The sequence below is a fragment of the Callionymus lyra genome, chromosome 11, assembly GCF_982586985.1.
Source record: "Callionymus lyra chromosome 11, fCalLyr1.hap1.1, whole genome shotgun sequence".
Classification (NCBI taxonomy): Eukaryota; Metazoa; Chordata; class Actinopteri; order Syngnathiformes; family Callionymidae; genus Callionymus; species Callionymus lyra.
This window is the reverse complement of record NC_141828.1, coordinates 19,912,418-19,929,397: the sequence shown is the minus strand read 5'-3', so window position 1 is coordinate 19,929,397 and position 16,980 is coordinate 19,912,418. Positions and strand designations below refer to the sequence as shown.

At 36.6% G+C, this 16,980-nt stretch overlaps 1 protein-coding gene across 2 annotated transcripts in view; it reads left to right on the top strand.

Moving 5' to 3' along the window:
• Positions 1–243: 243 nt before the first annotated feature.
• LOC148069557 (SH3 and PX domain-containing protein 2A-like) overlaps positions 244–16,980 on the top strand; it is a 53,090-nt gene continuing 36,353 nt past the window's right edge. For both annotated transcript variants that reach the window (XM_087802266.1, XM_087802265.1), the window contains exons 1-5: positions 244–440; positions 4,983–5,063; positions 12,217–12,292; positions 12,993–13,069; positions 15,317–15,408. In XM_087802266.1, the coding sequence (XP_087658392.1) occupies positions 369–440; positions 4,983–5,063; positions 12,217–12,292; positions 12,993–13,069; positions 15,317–15,408 (398 nt within the window). In that variant the 5' untranslated portion in view covers positions 244–368. The remainder of the gene's footprint in view (positions 441–4,982; positions 5,064–12,216; positions 12,293–12,992; positions 13,070–15,316; positions 15,409–16,980) is intronic.

Below are 16,980 nucleotides of genomic sequence, written 5' to 3'. Positions count from 1 at the left end.
CATTTAAAAGAAGAAACAATCAACTATTCTTGTGCAACAATTATATTAAACCATAAATGTTCGAGTTGAAAAAGGTTTGCATGAACTCGAAGTACATTTAATCGCCACAATCGTGTTACTTTTGGCGACTTTTGGAGCCGCCGTCGTGCACATGGTCCAGCCCTCCTGTGGGAGGAGAAGAAGTCCACTTTTATTGCGTTGTCATGTTTTACAAGGAGTTCAGAAGCGCTCGGTCGCTGCATGGATGCTCCTGGGGGAAAAAAAGAGTTTCTGTCACTTTTAAACACTTGGATCACTTTTTTTTAAAAGTCTATTTAATTGATGTAGTGTCCATGGGTAGCATTTAAAACGGAAGGAAATCTGTGAAGATGCAGCTCCGAACGGTGCTGGACGTGAACGTTGTGGATGTTCAGAAGAGGAGGAATCCCTCCAAACACTATGTGAGTTTGGACTCGTATTTATTCTAGGTTTCAAGTGTCTTTTTGTCTTGGTTTGATAGTTGCTCTGCTAAATGTCCTACTTTGTTTTGTTGTATTGACCTATCAGTTCATTATGCACTAAAATACTTAAAAATTTCTTCATAGTTCTTACCTAATAAACTATAGATTAAGGCAATTTAAATTAATGCATTTTAAAATATGTTTATATTGCGAAAATAACAGTTTTAATTCCAGCCTTAATCATTTTTGGGTTACTTTTTAGGCTTTGAATCCAATAAATCAACCTAGATGTGAGACGTATTGCATTTAATTACAAAAACAAAAATCCATGTTTTTTTTTTAATACTCTTCCTAAATTGTTGATGTAAACATACTTATTATCGAATGCCAATGTATTCTGTGACTGTGTGGTGTTTTAAGGTCTTATAGCACACAGAACCCTGGACACACACATCCTGCTTGGGAAACATCCAAAGAAGGTCACCGGTTCAAGTCCTAAGCAGAAGCTTGAACCCCCTCAACTTTTCATTCGTGTGTTCAACAGCAACAGCTGAAGTCACGACCTCAAAGCTGTGCCATTCTCTACCTAATTTACATCCCTACTTCGTGTGAACAATACCAACACTCTGAAATAATTAAAAACATTCTCAAAACAAAAAAAACAACTGTGGAGAGAGCTAGTTGTTTTTATCCAGAGAGTGGTTTATGGTGGTCTCGGTTATTTTTCTCTACACTCCACGAAAAACAAAAAAAACAGTTGGATTCTTCAGAACTCTCTCTTTTGATAGAGAACAGAATGTCATGGCTGCAGCCATAAAACACATTCCAAATGTACTAAAAGATGTTTGTTCGCCTCCAAGATTGAAGTGGTCCCTTTGAACTCAAACTTTGCTTTGAAAGCCATCTTGAGACACATGTAAGAGAAAATCCACACACCACTACAGTCAATTTGACATATTTTTTTCCCAAATGGAAGATGTTTGTATGTTTGTTCAGGCCACTTGCTGTGACTCAGTCACAGCAAGCAAGTTTTCAAGCAAGTATATAAATAAGACAAGGGATATGTTCCTGCAACAGTATCAGATATTTGACTACAAATGTGACATTTGTTTCCAGAGGCCTTTAGCTCCAACAATGTAAGTTCTATTGAAATTAAATGACTATTATATTTTGAAATAATGTACAACACCAAATGCATGAATAACAGAACCAGTGTCCATAAAACGCCTACAGAATAATGCCACCGTTGAATAAATCCATTATTATTTGTGATTGATTGATAAACTTCTAAGCTAGACTTACCTTTAAAATGTGTTTATTTTTTCAGGACTTCATTGTGTATCTTATGGTTATTATGTGAATTTCAGAATATCAGAAAATCCCTGCAAATGTCAATATACCTATGACTTATTTTGTCCAAATATCTTCCTTAAAAATTAGAGGAAAGGTCACAAGTGAAACCGTGTTTCTAGTTTCATACCATCCTGTTAATGGAAATGGTATTTCATGATGACCGTGGCCTTGGCCATCCTCAGCAGGATGATGCACCTGCCACAAATGGAAACCTTTTGGAAAAGGAAGGATGAACATAAGTTCAGCATGTTGACACATTGCAGTCCAACATCTGTCCTTCCATCCACATACAAGTACAAGTCAGTAATTAAAGCTGTTGTTAGTAAGTTTTATTTGTAAAGCGCCTTTCACAGACAAGGTCACAAGGCGCTTAAACAACAAAACAGTACACAGTTAAAAGTACATACAAGTTTAGGCAACTAAATAATACATACATGGGCAAAGTGTGGCCCGGGATGGCACAAGCGGCCCACTTTAAATGGCCCTTGCAACATCTAAGTCAAATTATAATACTGATAAGAAAGTTAAGCCTCATCTATGAATGTTTTCTGGCTCCAAATTAAATGTTTTTGCTCATAATCTAGTTGACAACATTGTTACCACTTAAAAAAACACTTTTATTTATCAATTTACATTGAAAATATGTATATAAAATGAAATTATGTACAATCAAATAACCTTCTAACTTGGTTTTTTATCATATCAAAGCTATTTTTCATTTTATATCTTTATGTTGGAGTCTTTGGTCACATGTATGCATGTGTTTTTTGGTAAAATGTAGTGGTTAGCGTTATAAATCCCCTGACTTGACAATGTGAAGTGCCACGAGACTCTTCTCAGCTGGGCTGCAAAAAAAATCAATTAGTCCATCAGGTAAAATTGGATTAATTAACCTGAGAGTTGGGATCAATTGCATGATCCGTCTCCAGCTGAGGGGAGTCTCTAGCCGGAGGGCACGGATAATCCCCGGGGATCTGGGGCCGGAGGTTAGGGAAGTCCCCAAGAGAAAAGGAGAGGAGGGGGAAAAAAAAGAATTAAATCTCATTATCTATGAGCTAAGCAACTGGAAATGCTTATCCGGTCTGCCAGAGGAAAGAAGCAACCCTTTGTCTTTAGTCCCCTCTGAGCAAGTTAAACTTCCTTCCAGGGGTTGCTGTGCACTTGAACCTGGCTGCTAATCCGTGTTTACACACAATGATGTAAGGAGACCGTTGAATAAATGAAATGTATTCCCAGTTCACTAGTACAAGTATCTTTATGCTTAGTCACAGATCCTCTTTCTTTTTTGGAATGGGATTTCATTGTTATGCAAACCCCACTGTCAGTTCCAGTAAGAGACAGCAGTCATGCAGCGTTTTAGTCACAAGTCCCAACAATGGCCGAGTAAGTGTTTGCTTAACCAGTGTTTTTCCACCCTTCAATTGCCCTTCAAGTATATGTTAAGGTAACAACTAACGTGGAGTTTCCAACAAATGTTGTGACTCAACAATGATGTTGATGACTAAACAGTCATTTTTGGGAATTCTAAATTAACATGAAGAAGTGACGATGTGAAGATATTATTGTTGGCAAACAAAAGTATTGTTGCATTAAGAGTGACCTACTCACCACATTGTTAGTCACTTTTTAGTCATGGCACATATTTTATGTTAGAAAAAATATAAAATACATAAACATTCTCTGTTCTCAATCATTTTTACATCAATATAAACTAGATCTCTCGTTTTTGTCCAAATAACTTTCAAAGTGATGATTGAGCATAAACAAGGGCAAGTTATAATCAAATATACTCTGCTTCTTGAGCATAAATGAGTCAAAATATGCATGGGCAGCAGTATTTCTGTGTAGACCACATGCGCCAAACTTATCCACGCTGTTGCATCGCTATCAATTGCAGTGTTTACAAAATCTTTGGTATCAAGACTTGCCACTTTTAGCCAGTGTTTGCATATGTGCCGGTGTCTGATACAGTCGGAAAACAGACAATTTTCCACAACACCCATTTTCATGGCACAGTCGTTGGTAATCACTGCATTAAACCTTAATACAATAAACAAGTAAAGCACTCAAAAAGTGCATTTTTCCGCCAAGGAACTAATTGGAATTTGATTTGAACAACCAGCTGGTTTTCCATTGGCTTCAGTGACCACATACTATCAGATTTTTTAGTTTCCCACCTTAAAACGACTCACTCGTGACTAAGAAATCAGTCACCGGCGTTCTTCTTCAGGCAGGGCACAAACCTAACCACGGTCTCTGTTCTTGTGAGCATATTTCCCAATAACTAGTGACTGTTCACATCCTGCCGCCGGGTACAATTTTAGCCTATAATTAACTTACTCAATGGTCTATTGAATTATTGGTATCAGCCTAGATAGATCATGCAAATCTAGTTGTTATCAAGTAGAAGTCTACTTCATCAAGGCAAAAATGTTACACACAAACAATAAACAGGTTTCCTCGCGATTAAAAGCTGAGATAGTGTTTATGGGGATTTTGATTATATTTCTCTTCCTTGTAATTTAGGTTAAGAGTAATTTTATTAACATAATTAAAGAGATAACCTTTTCCTGCCATCTGTCATCGCAAACGCAGTTTTCTGCAATTAATGTTTACACCCACAAGTCTTTAACTACTTACTCTTCCTCCTGCATCACCAGCACATGTGGGAACAGTTCCTCTGTAAACAATCAGCCCCATGTGTCTGAATAGAACAGCGTTTTTATGCAGCCATCTGTTTCCGAGAAAAGTTGTTTTGTTGCACATTTATTGTTATTTTTTTTAACTGGGGGAAACTCTATCGGATTTTGTTTTGTTGCGTAGATTTTTCCCTTTCTTCTCTAGTGTAATACATTGTTAACGAAATGGAAATACTCGTTTCTTTTCCAGAAAATACCTTGTAATATGTCTTTCACAACAAATGAATTAGTGGAATGCTTTCATGCCCATCTATAAACGGAAGCAGCGTATTTTAAAACTGCTTGTAATGACTTGAAATCCATTGGGCCGACCATTAACCCCCGATGGCTGACAAACGCACCAACCTTAAATGAGTTTGTTTGACCTTTTAATGGCCTTCTAAAGTTAAGACTGAGGGGAATGCACTTAGGCTTAATAGAGCTGCAGTGCTGCTGTGGTTTGTTTGACAAAGTGACTTTGTCCCTAATGTGTTTGGTCTTGTCTTTCTAGGTGTATCTTATCAACGTCTCCTACTCTGACTCCACTTCACATGTTATCTACAGGAGATACAGTAAATTCTTTGACCTGCAGGTATGTAGCACTTCTTGAATTTGTTTTGACTGTAGATAGAAGATCTCAAAGATATCAGAAGATGTTGCATATGTTAATCCTACTTTTTATTGTAGACTATCTCTGTTTTAAATGACCACAATAATACAAAACCTCAGAAAACCCTTTGTTTGCCCCTAATTCATCTAAAAATCCCATTTACATTTGTTTTAAATCAACTTAAATGCTAGCCTGAATGTAGTGGCCTGTTTTGATCTGCCCCTTATCGGCGATCATACGGCTCCAAATATAAAAGGGTGATCTAAAGATGATCATATAAAATAAGTAGTTGGGATTTCACATGAATTTAACTTGTTTTTAGCCTTTTTGTTGATCACATTGATGCTGCTCTGTAGATGCTTGGATTTTTGGCTCCAACAACTTTCTCCTAGTTCTCACAAGCAAGTGATTTATTTGTTTAAAGAAACTGCAATAACAGTAAAGGACCACTGGGACGTTGCTTCGTTTATTTCAGAAATAAACACACTTATTAAACACGATAGAAATTACTCTGCACAATAAAATGCATTTATAGACGTGGTTCTCTATTCCTGTTCCAGAGGCTAGTACTGTCCACCTACATAAGTTATTTGGCATCACAAAATATTTTTTAAAATACTTTATTTCTGTTCTATTGATTGCAATGTTTTCTGTTTTTAAAAACCTGTAATCTTGTGAGAATGAGTGAGACACAATCTCTATATAATTTTTTTCAAACTGTTTTTTTTTTTTTTTGGAGTTTGGTCTGTTGTATTGTATTGTAGTGTAAGTACTATTTCGGTCCGCCTGATGGATGACGTCAAACTCAAATTACTTTTCAAAAACGTTTTAATTTAGTAAACAGAACTTTAACTGAGCGATTGAAAACGTCAACATTTATGCTAACGAAAAGAACACCTTTGTCAATCGGATCATTTTCCAAGCATCCGTCCGTCACTTCCTGTTCTGAAAACTTTCACCCTAACGGAATGTGTCCGGACTAAATGTGACGATAATGCTGATTTTGTTACTTGTTACTGTACAATGCAATATAAACATTCACGTAAATAACATGGATTACCAAATAAATAGCTGTTCTAAGTACGAAATGAAAACTAGTGAAATGTATTGATTACTCGTAAGTTTAATACGAGCTACAGAGATTTCCTCAGTTGTAGGGTGAAAGCATCGTGTGTCGTTTAGATTTTGATAATATTCATGTTTTGTGTGATCCGAGGTGTCCTCTAATCCCTCGAAATTTCGTTCACTCGTGAAAAAAGCTTATAAAAAGACGCTGGGGTTTGCGACGTGTAACGTCATCATGTGGAAAGTGCCTGGAGTGCCCTGAATTATTAGACGCTGGTATTGAGCAATAACTTGAACATCTTACGAAAGACTTTTTCCATCCCAATTTTTTTTTTTACATTTTTAATTTGTTAGTGAGAATCAATTTTGTTCCAGGGTGATTTGGGATTCAAATCTAGCCCATTTCTCATGAAGAGCTCTGAAGATTTGAGAGACGACCAAGAGAACAGCTGGCTTTCATTTGTTTATGAATCTTGTGTCATAAATGTAAGCGTTTGTACTTTTCCTACTGTAGTGGCGTTTAAAAATATGTGGAATAACATGCTCACGCAGCCATAGCGAGATAAGATTATAAAGTATAAAAGACGACCTCACCAACACTGTGACGGCAGTGACCACGTTGGAGCGCCGGCTCTTTGTTCTTCAGTCTCTTGATAATAGTGAGGAAACTTCTGTCCTCGTCTGCCTGAAAGAAACCGAGTTTCTCTTTTCACTCTGTAAACATTAATCTTGCTCATGGATCCCTGGTGTAGGTGTTGTTTTTGGGTGGTGGGGCTCTGCGAAGAAAAACAGTCTGCAGCTGTACATGCAAAAAAGGGTGAGATAGGAATACTGTTTTTTAAATGAAAAAAAAATATCATAAAAACGATTCAATTGGATCATTTATTTCGATTTTGTGAAACAAGGCAGCAGTCACTTCCAAAAAAGATATTTTAACTTTAAAAAAGGTGACTCATCTCAATACATTTAAGTCAATAGCTACTTGATTGTCTTCATTATTTTAGTACAGAAATTGTTCAAAACCAAGTACTCATTGATATAAAATTAGTATTTGTACCTTTTTGATGGAGTAACATGGAAATATGACTGATTTAAAGTCGAAAAAGAGCGAATAGTTGTAGTCCCACAGATGCATCTAAAATAAGTGGCTGGTTTTCTGTCTGCCACTGACACCTACATCGTCCAAATATTTTATTTTTTTCAGAAGCACAATTGCTGCTTTTATGCTCCTTAAATGCTGGCTAGGAAGAACTTGAAATGCTTTCAGCCTGACAAAGTATCCTCATGATCTCATCCAAGAAACAAAAGACAAGTCAGATTAAAAAAAAAAAAAACCCTATTCATACCATAAAATGTAACACTACTTTATTACAAAGAAAATTCCAGATGTTCTGATGGCGTTCTTAACGTTGTCTTCTTAGAGATTTTGGGAGATTTGGGAAAACTGCATTAGCACAATTTCTATTCTTATATAATTTAAAGCAAAATCGGGTTTATTTGCCTAAATAGGTTGCTTTTGGTTAAAGAATATCAGACATGGGTGACAGTGCTCTATATTTTTGGAACCTTGACATGCAAAGTTTAGTCTGAGTGCATCTGAATTATATGGTTTGCGCCCAACTGCAAACACATTCCTATTATTATAGCGGTATGCAATGATCCAGTGAACTCTCTGCATCTGGTTGTATAAATGAGTTCATAAAAAGTTTCTGATTCTGGTAAATAGCTTTTATTACATTTATTATAAAAACAACCTAGAGTATGTGTCTATTTAGAATAAAGGTGGTGAACAATTTAAATGTTTGTTGTAGTAATTCAATTTAAACATCACCTAAAAAGTGATATCTCAGGCTTTCAACTTGCATAACTGTCAATACGGCCACCCAAGGTTTTTTTTCCTGGAGGACTGAACAAATATTAGTCAGATTCACTGGTATAGCCCCGGCACACTCGTACAGATTTGAACAGATTTCTCAGTGGAATATATGATTTATTTGGGGTCTTATCCAAGGAAAGGTTTCCTATGCCAAAACTATGCGGCACAAGGCTGCAGTGATGAGTTCACTGAGAGGAAGTGAGACGAAGATGGAGCAATGTTTGAGTGTGCGTTACAAGGGCAAGTGTCCAGTTAGAAAACAAGTCTGAAGGTTATTCTCTAATAATTAAAAGGCTATTTTGGGAGTTCTGTTAATCCTTTTGAGTGCAAGGCCAATTCAAAACCCTATCCTGGCGATCAGTGAGGGTGAGACTATCTGAAACAGGGGTCTTAAACTCAACAAACAGGCAGATCCAGAGGTCAATACTAGTGTAGACTGGGACCGGATAAATCTGATGTCATATTTTGTTGTTTAATAATTTATGGATCTTTGGGTGGTTTGGGCCATTTTAACCAAAATTTATTTGATCTATCTGTTCCAACTTAACAATATAATCAAAGCTATATATATATATATGTATGTATGTGTATATGTATACAGTGTATGTGATAACATTTGAGGTGATTAACTTGTTCCTTAACCATCTGATGTTGAAAAAAAGTTATTTGCTGTGCCTGCATTCATAAAAACCTACAAATGGAGGGCTGCAGAATATCATGTCAGAGGCTGAAAATGACCCATGGTACGTAATTTTGAGATCCCTGATCTAGACAGAAAGATTGTAACACACCTGGAAATTGCACTTATTAATTGTATGCAAAATGGTTCAATCTCAAATTGAAAAACAAAGATCCTTTTTCTATTTTACCTATTGTAAAATAAAAGTTTAAATCTTGGTGAAAAGGACAAAAGCACTAAATTATACAGATCAACACATCACTCCCTTATCTTATTTAGTATCATAGAACACTGCTGAGTTGTATCTCTATGGAGGTATCCAAGCAGCACATGTTCGACATCAGCATGTTTGGTCAGTGTGTCAGACAGAGTTTACCCTCGGAGAGAAGCAACTAAGGTTTTTTCTCTCTTCCACACCCTTTCAGCCACAGTGGACCGAACACACGAGTGCGTGCATTCCAGAGGAGAATTTGTGGAGTTTGCAAGTTGGCCTTGCTTTTCCTTCTGCAAATATTGTAATCGCAACAAGCCTTTGTTCAAAACAAACTAACTTTTACAGATGATTCCATAAAAGCGTCAGCTGCACCATAATCCATATGTAGTAAACAACTTTAAAGTTCATGTCCACACGTCAGGCCGAGGTGGAAGCAGATTCTTCGCCCACATGGGCATTCTTCCAAACTCCTCCTCTTTGAGATTCTTTCAGCAGCAGCTTCTTTGTTTCTTAGAGAATTGTCTCTTTGTGTGTTTATGTCTTCCCACCGCCAACAGTTGAACTAAATTGACCCATCATGGTCTTCATCAATACAGTCTATCAGTCTATAGAAATGTGTGTGTCCAGTATTAAATGACAATAAACTTCTCTCTTCCTTTTTCAATATGCTAAGGTGGTGGAAAGCAAAATTGTTGGTTTCGTCCAAGTTCAGACTATGATTAACATATAGTCCATTTTATTTCTCCTCTGTTCTGGACGCACCATTGTAGATTTTTGCTCTTTCAAGGCTTCCAAGTAAAATGGAACTTTATAAAAGTTCGGTTTGAGTTGAGTGACTAACACACCTGCTCTTGCAGTTGTAAGTGGATCCATACAAGCCCCTCAGGATGATGTCACCGTTGTTTTTGGATGAGGAATCTCAGATTCCAGCTGAGGTTGTTTTTGTTAAAGGTGTTGAGTGAACACTCCCATCATTGAGGGAGAATACAGCTTCGTCCTACTGGGAAAATGGATGAGAAACACAATACCCGAGACATTTTCTTTGTTAGACAAACTGACCCACTAAAACAAAAAAGGAAGATGCAATGGATATTCAGGCTTTATTTATAAAAAACAAAGTATATTAAATGAGGTAGATAAGCTTGGTGATAGTTTTTTGTCTTTTAAATACTGATTTAATGGTTATGATTGTGACACTTTAATTTATTATTTATTTTATATATTGATTATTTTGCAATGTTATTATTAAATTTATTAGTGTTTGTAATGTATTTATGCATATTTAAGAATAAAGAAGAGTAATTATGAATGTCTAAAGCTATTTGTATTTAATGTTAATTTGTCCTTTTTATATTTAAAAAAATCAGAGTAGAGTAAGTAAGTAAGTAAGTAAGTAATATATATTTATATAGCGCTTTTCGAGACCAGGGTCACAAAGCGCTTTAACAATCAAAACAATACTCAAAACAGTACATACTTCAAAGATCAAGACAACACCGAGAACAACACAGGAGTTCGAGAAATTCAAGGAAAAGCCTGCACAAATAGAAACGTCTTAAGATGTTTCTTAAAGGAGTCAGTAGACTCCATCAAGCGCAAAGAGAGAGGAAGATTGTTCCAAAGCTTAGGAGCAACAGCCTGAAAAGATTTCTCTCCTCTGGTCCTGAGCCGTGTGCGTGGAACCATAAGTAGATTCTGATCCACAGGATGTAAGGATGTAGAGGGAGAAACGTCAATGACTAAGTTGATATAAAAACTCCTGGAGCTACAAATTCAGAAGAAATCCAGACCATGTGATAAGAATATTGGTTTTATCTTCATCATCATTTCTGAAAGGCTAAAAATAGAACTCATGACTTCTTTGACATTTGCATGAACAGAAAAACCATACTTGTAAACATGCTTTTGTCCATTTTGGCCCACAAGCTAGTTGTGGTCAACCAGTACTATTTTCTCCACTCAGCATTCTGCCGAACGTTTTACGCTGAGTGTTGGCTTTAGAAGGCCGACAATATTGTCTTCACTCTTTGAAGGAAAACCATTTCTCCTGAGCTGCCTGTATTTTTTAGAGTGAGTGGGTGAACGCTGGTCTCGGAGAATAGCTCGATGCTGAAACGACGAAACCACAAGAAGAGAAACCGCTTTCTGCTGGCCCAGAAAGAGCCGGTCCAGCTCTGAACTGGGTTTTTCCACCTGGTGATTTCTGGCTTTGACTGGACCAGGATGTTCTTGCCTCCCATCCCCTCCCTGTTGTTAATGCTTGACACTTAAGTTTGACTGTGACACATCTGGAGCAAAGCAAAACGAGCTAAAGACACATTAGTGGTATCACCCTGGGAAGGTCTTTTGTTGAATTATTCAGAGAGGGGAACACTTAAATCCATTATCCTTACCACTGACCAACCTTGACACGAAACACATTTTCATTTCAAGTTTTGATTATTACTTTAAGAAAAGGCATGAATCCAATGGATGAAAAAGAATGTTTTAAATAGTAACTTTACTAGATCGGATCATTTTTTTAATTTTGACTTTTCTTTAATCACCATTTACAGTTGAAAGATCTTAATTCAACATTAGTTTCAATGAAATGCATGCAGATTTGCAGCCGATAATTACTTTCTTTTAACTGAATGTTTCTAGCAAAACAAAAATTCAAAACAACTTGGGCAAATCTAAAAAACAAAATCAGCTACCAGGTATAAAAAAAACAGATACTGAGTTTGCGATCTTAAATGGCACAGTTGGTTTAAAACTCGAAATACAAAATGTAACATTTTTCTAGTAAAAATGCTTCATAGATGAATCACAAAAAGAGTGGGTCCTTTGCTGTTTCTATATTATAGGCTGTTACAGGAAGAAGATGACATTAGCATGATGTCATCATCCATCTCCATAAAGCTTTCTTTGTTCCCATTTCCCACCATTTACCCTATTTTATAACGAACATCTTCCTTATGCCCTCACATCTCGACAAAGGATCGGATGGCTGCTAATGTGTGACTTTTTGATGAAGTTTTTTTCTTCCTCTGGATAAGTGTGGCTGATGTAAAACTGTGTGTTGCTCCGACGATCAAAGTAACTCATTTCACGACACAGTAGCTTCTCACACGAGGCGTAATTACAGCAGCGATTGAAGCCGTGTACCATGACCAGTCCTTTCTTTGAAAATCTGTCGGCTTTTTTTGTGTGTTTGTTCCATTTACCTTCCCATGATGATAAGAAAAAATAAATAATTTTAATGATCTGGAGGAGGAAAATCACGGGTTGTGAATTCTAACATTCTTTTCCTTCTTCACAGATGAGAATCCTGGATAAATTCCCAATAGAAGGAGGGCAGAAGGATCCGAAAAAGCGGATCATTCCATTTCTACCAGGTGATTTATATGATTTGCCTCATGTTTTTTTTTACAGAGATGTTTAGTGTTCGAGGCAGAGGCTCAGCAGAGTGGGATCTTTCTAATCTGATAAAGTGATTGTGGGTCAAACCGGCAGAAGGAAGTCAAGAGATCCTTTGTTAGTCAAGCTCTGCTGCTCAAGTCTGACTGCTGGTGTTTTGATCTCTCTGTCGGCCGTAAGAAACCCCCGACACACACCAAAGGCTCACTTCTTCACTGTTTATGTACATTTTGACTTAGAATTTGACCCAAAGAGAATGAACCCTTTACCTTTATTCCATTCCCACTTCCGGCATGAATCTGGATTCAAGAGAGAGAAATTATGATCAGGTTCAAGACTCCATATGAGTAGAATAGAGAGGGAGTTTGAGATGCCACTATCTGATCAATAATCTGTTGTTTCTAACCTTGCACCATTTTAGTGAAACACTTCTTCATACAACTTTATTAAACAGCAACTAATGTTTGATGTAAGTGTTTCTTAAATTGGTCTTGGACCTCTAAAAAAGTCGGAATCTTCTAATGACAACCTTGATCTTTACTTTACTTTTGATGTAGTTGTTTTTATTCATCTGACACTATTGTATAATTCATTTATTCAGCAACTCAGCAGTCATTTGAGCTATAACTAGTCAACTTTGGCTTAAAATTTCAAAAGATTCTTTCATTTTTGTTGAAGGTAAAGTCTTGTTTCGGCGAAGTCATATCCGAGATGTTGCCGTGAGACGACTGAAGCACTTGGACAACTATTGCAAAGTAAGAGACAATCTGGAATCATTGCATGTTGTGTTTTAAATGGCCTCCTCTACTAATTACATATTTGCAAGTCTCAATTGTATTATTTACACTTTTACAAATGGGTTAAAATTGATGTAATCTCACATGTGTTCTGATTTAAACTGTTACAGTATATCATTATACAATAAAGTTAAGTTTTTATGTTTATGACATTTTTAAAATGTTTTAATATGCTGATGAACTAGAAAAATAATAACACTTTTTTTTCAAGAATTCACTTTGTCAATAGTTAGTTATGGAGCCTCCCACATGACATGGTTAAAATTCATAGCTAGCTTGCTAGAGCATGCGATTCAGGACCACAAGTCCTGAGTTTGATCCCTGACTTGGCATTCTCATTTTTACGTGGTTATTTTTGAAAACCTATTGTGGCGGCTGCAGTAGCAGACTATGTTTCTTTCTTTTCGTTCACAGTTGAGGCATATCTATATATATATTTTTTGCATTAGCCATAATTAAAGACAATATTTTGAGAAAAAACTAAACATAGAAAAACTCAGAGTAATCGGTAACTCATTTTTTTTCAATCATCATTTAAAATCTCTCATATATGACACCAGAGAGTGTATTCTGACGAAGTAGTACCTCAGTATTTTATGCTTTGTTGGATTAGAGGAGAGATATTACAGACCATGATGTTGTCAAGGCCTGTTTAAGTGTCTTTTTCTTCTAAGTAAGTAAGTAATATTTATTTATATAGCGCTTAAGGAATTCAGAATATACATTAAACTTGGTTAGAAGCACGTACAAAAAATTCTACCCTCAAAATGTTGGGGTTTCAGTTGGTAACCCTTAACAAAGGTTTTATGTGCACATGTAATAACATCTGGGTAAACGAACCAAGCGCACCTTCACTAGAAACCGAACCCTGTATACATTAACTTGGATGGAAAGATAGATAAAACTTTATTGATCCCACTGGAGATCTCCTTTGGGAAATTGTTTTTCCAGTCATCACACAGCGACACGGATGATAGATGAATAAAAAACAAGAACAAGAACAAAGTTTCTATAAAAGAAAGTGCAAGATGACACAATCTAAGTCTAAAGATAAAGAACATGGATCAAAGAAAAAATAACAAAGACAAAGGATACAAGATTAACATGGAATATCATCTTTTCGCTCAACTCCTGCCCCCAAACTCTGAATTAAACAGACTAATAGCAGCAAGTCCCTGAGTCTATTAGTGATGCATCTGGGAAGGAGCATTCGTGCACTCCATCTGAAGTATTTCACAATAAAATAATCAGCAAATAGTGTATCTCCTATACAATGTAGTCTGTTATAGTTGTGTATAAATATTCCGATTTAACAAATACAATGCAATATATCTCTTCTATTCTAACAAATTGTAGAAAAACTAAGGTAGTACATTCTTTAGAATAAACTCTTGGGTGTCAATAATGTGAGAGTATAAATCATTTTTCAAAGGTTCCTTAAATAATATCTCTTATTATGGCCAAAATATATAAATAATGCGTTAACATAAAGAAGTCATGGGAGTACAAGTTTACTTCTCTAGCAGTAACACAAAATAACAAATAAAGGAATAAGTAAAAATGAAAATGCCATATGACGACTCGTAAAAATTAACAATTTGTGAACAATTTGTGGTATGATAGTTTAGAATTATCATTATAATTTCTGAATGCCAGTCTTGCATCGTGTTTGACAGGCACTGTTTTTGAAACAGTATCTTAAGGCCCCTCATACGTTGGACTGTTTGTAGTTTTAGACGGCAACATTTATCTCCGGGTCCCAGCCTCAACAGGAAAGGAACCGCTCTATCTGCACCGGTCATTTCCTGTCACAAATGTAAATAGGCCGCTGATGAAGGAAGCGAGGGAAATGGAGGGCAGCGAGAGGTGAAGTCCAGAAAGCAGAAAAAGAAGCCGTATGGATGGTTACCTGACTCTTCACTGTGATTCTAAGAGAGGGAATGTAGGGCAGGTGAGCTGCCAAGTGTGGCAGCCGGTTCGAGTTAGAAGAACTTAACTTTGTATGCCGTGAAGGAGAGAAGCTAACAGACACACCCAACCTACTGAGGACAGTTTTCCTCTATAAGAATGTTTCTTATAACCATCTAACATTCTTCTGGATACAGAGTTGAATCTTTACCTTATCTGTCTCAGGGTCCAACAACATACTTCACATAACTGCTCATCAGAAACATGCATTTTCACCAAACCTTCTGTCTCCCACAGGCCCTTCTGAAACTTCCCTCCCCCATCTCCACGAGTGAGGAGGTTCTGAAGTTCTTTGAAACCAATGCAGAAGATCTCAACCCCCCCAACGAGTGAGTTCAATTCAAATAATGAACGTTTGTTTAAATCATGGCCAAATCTGGCCTATGGAATCATTTTAAATGACCCGCCATAGGGTTGGATAGAAGTAGATTAATGTAAATATTATGACCTACAAAGAGACCAGTGTTTAAGATAAGAAAAGGAAAATGTATTTCATATATCGACAATAATACCAGGACTTCCAGTACCGGTAAACCTCTTGTTGAAGGATGGGATTTCGTTGGGAGCGTTCAATGCTAATTTGGATGGATTCTGCCTTCGGAGAATGAAAAGATCTTTTTTTTTTTCGGCTTGGAACATGGATTGTTTAAATATTTCTGTCCCTAGTGTATTTGAGTTTGACATGAGTGCCTTCAGCATTTGACCCTGTCCTGATAATTCTATTGAGATCAACATTTATGTAGTTGAACTCATCATACTTTATATATTTACATTTCAGATGAAACATATGTTATCTTTTTATCTTATTACATGACATCTGATACAACCAAACTAAAGATCTTGCACGGATGTTTGCCCGGAAACGCTGCCTTTAATTAATAATGATTTCTTTGAGGTGACATCTGATCCCAGAACTAATGCCGAGAGGATCAGAGGTGTCACTAGAGTTCAGGGAAGTTGAGGACTCACAGCAGAGGAGGATCCTGTCTCGCTCGTTTGTCATTCTCTCTTCAAAACAATCTCGATGGGATCTTATCCGTCACCTCTGACTGTTCTCTGTCCATGTTTTAACCTTTTTTTTTAAACTTTAAAACAGAATCATCCTGGCAGGGAAAAACCTCAAAGCTCCTTCTAGACGGTTCAATGATAATCCCATTTCAAAGAAAGATGCTCCTCCTCTTGTATCGGGTAGTCGTAAATTGAGAAGCATGGTCTTTCCAGACCACTTCAGAAGACATTTAAGGATGATGTTTAAGCTGCATGTCCTCCCTGTTGGCAAACCATTGTCATAAATAATGCTGCCTCTGGAAAATCTCATTGCATCATAAGTAGATTAAGTAAGGTTTATTTTATTTAAAATATCTGCTTTTCCGTCACATGATGTTGAAACTTAAGTCCGACCATGTATAGGTCAGGGAGTGGGAAAGATGTTTTTGTTATTTTTTGAGAGCTTTGTGCTTTGATTTTATGTTACTGAAAAAAAAAATGGCAATGATAGGTCTGACATTCAGCATAAAATCCTGCAGAATTAGTATAATCATAATCATAATAATGATGGAAACTTTTATTCACCAGTAATACTTGAAAGTTAAAAAAAAAGAGGCCCCTTGAATACGTATCTTTTTCTGCCCTCTAGTGGTCACACATGAGAAATGAAGATCATTATTTTTATTATAAGCTGTTCTAGGGGTTGCCAGTAGAGGGAGCTGTAGTTTCATCCTAGAATTTTAGGTCCTTTTTATTTCTTTACACGTAAAATGTGGTACCTATTTTAAGACACGATCCTCACATATTACCCAATACACACACCCACACACGCACACCCACACACATTTATTCTGTTCTTCATGTCTCACCTGAGAGGGATAGAAACGTCATCTCAAATTTACATATGGACAGAG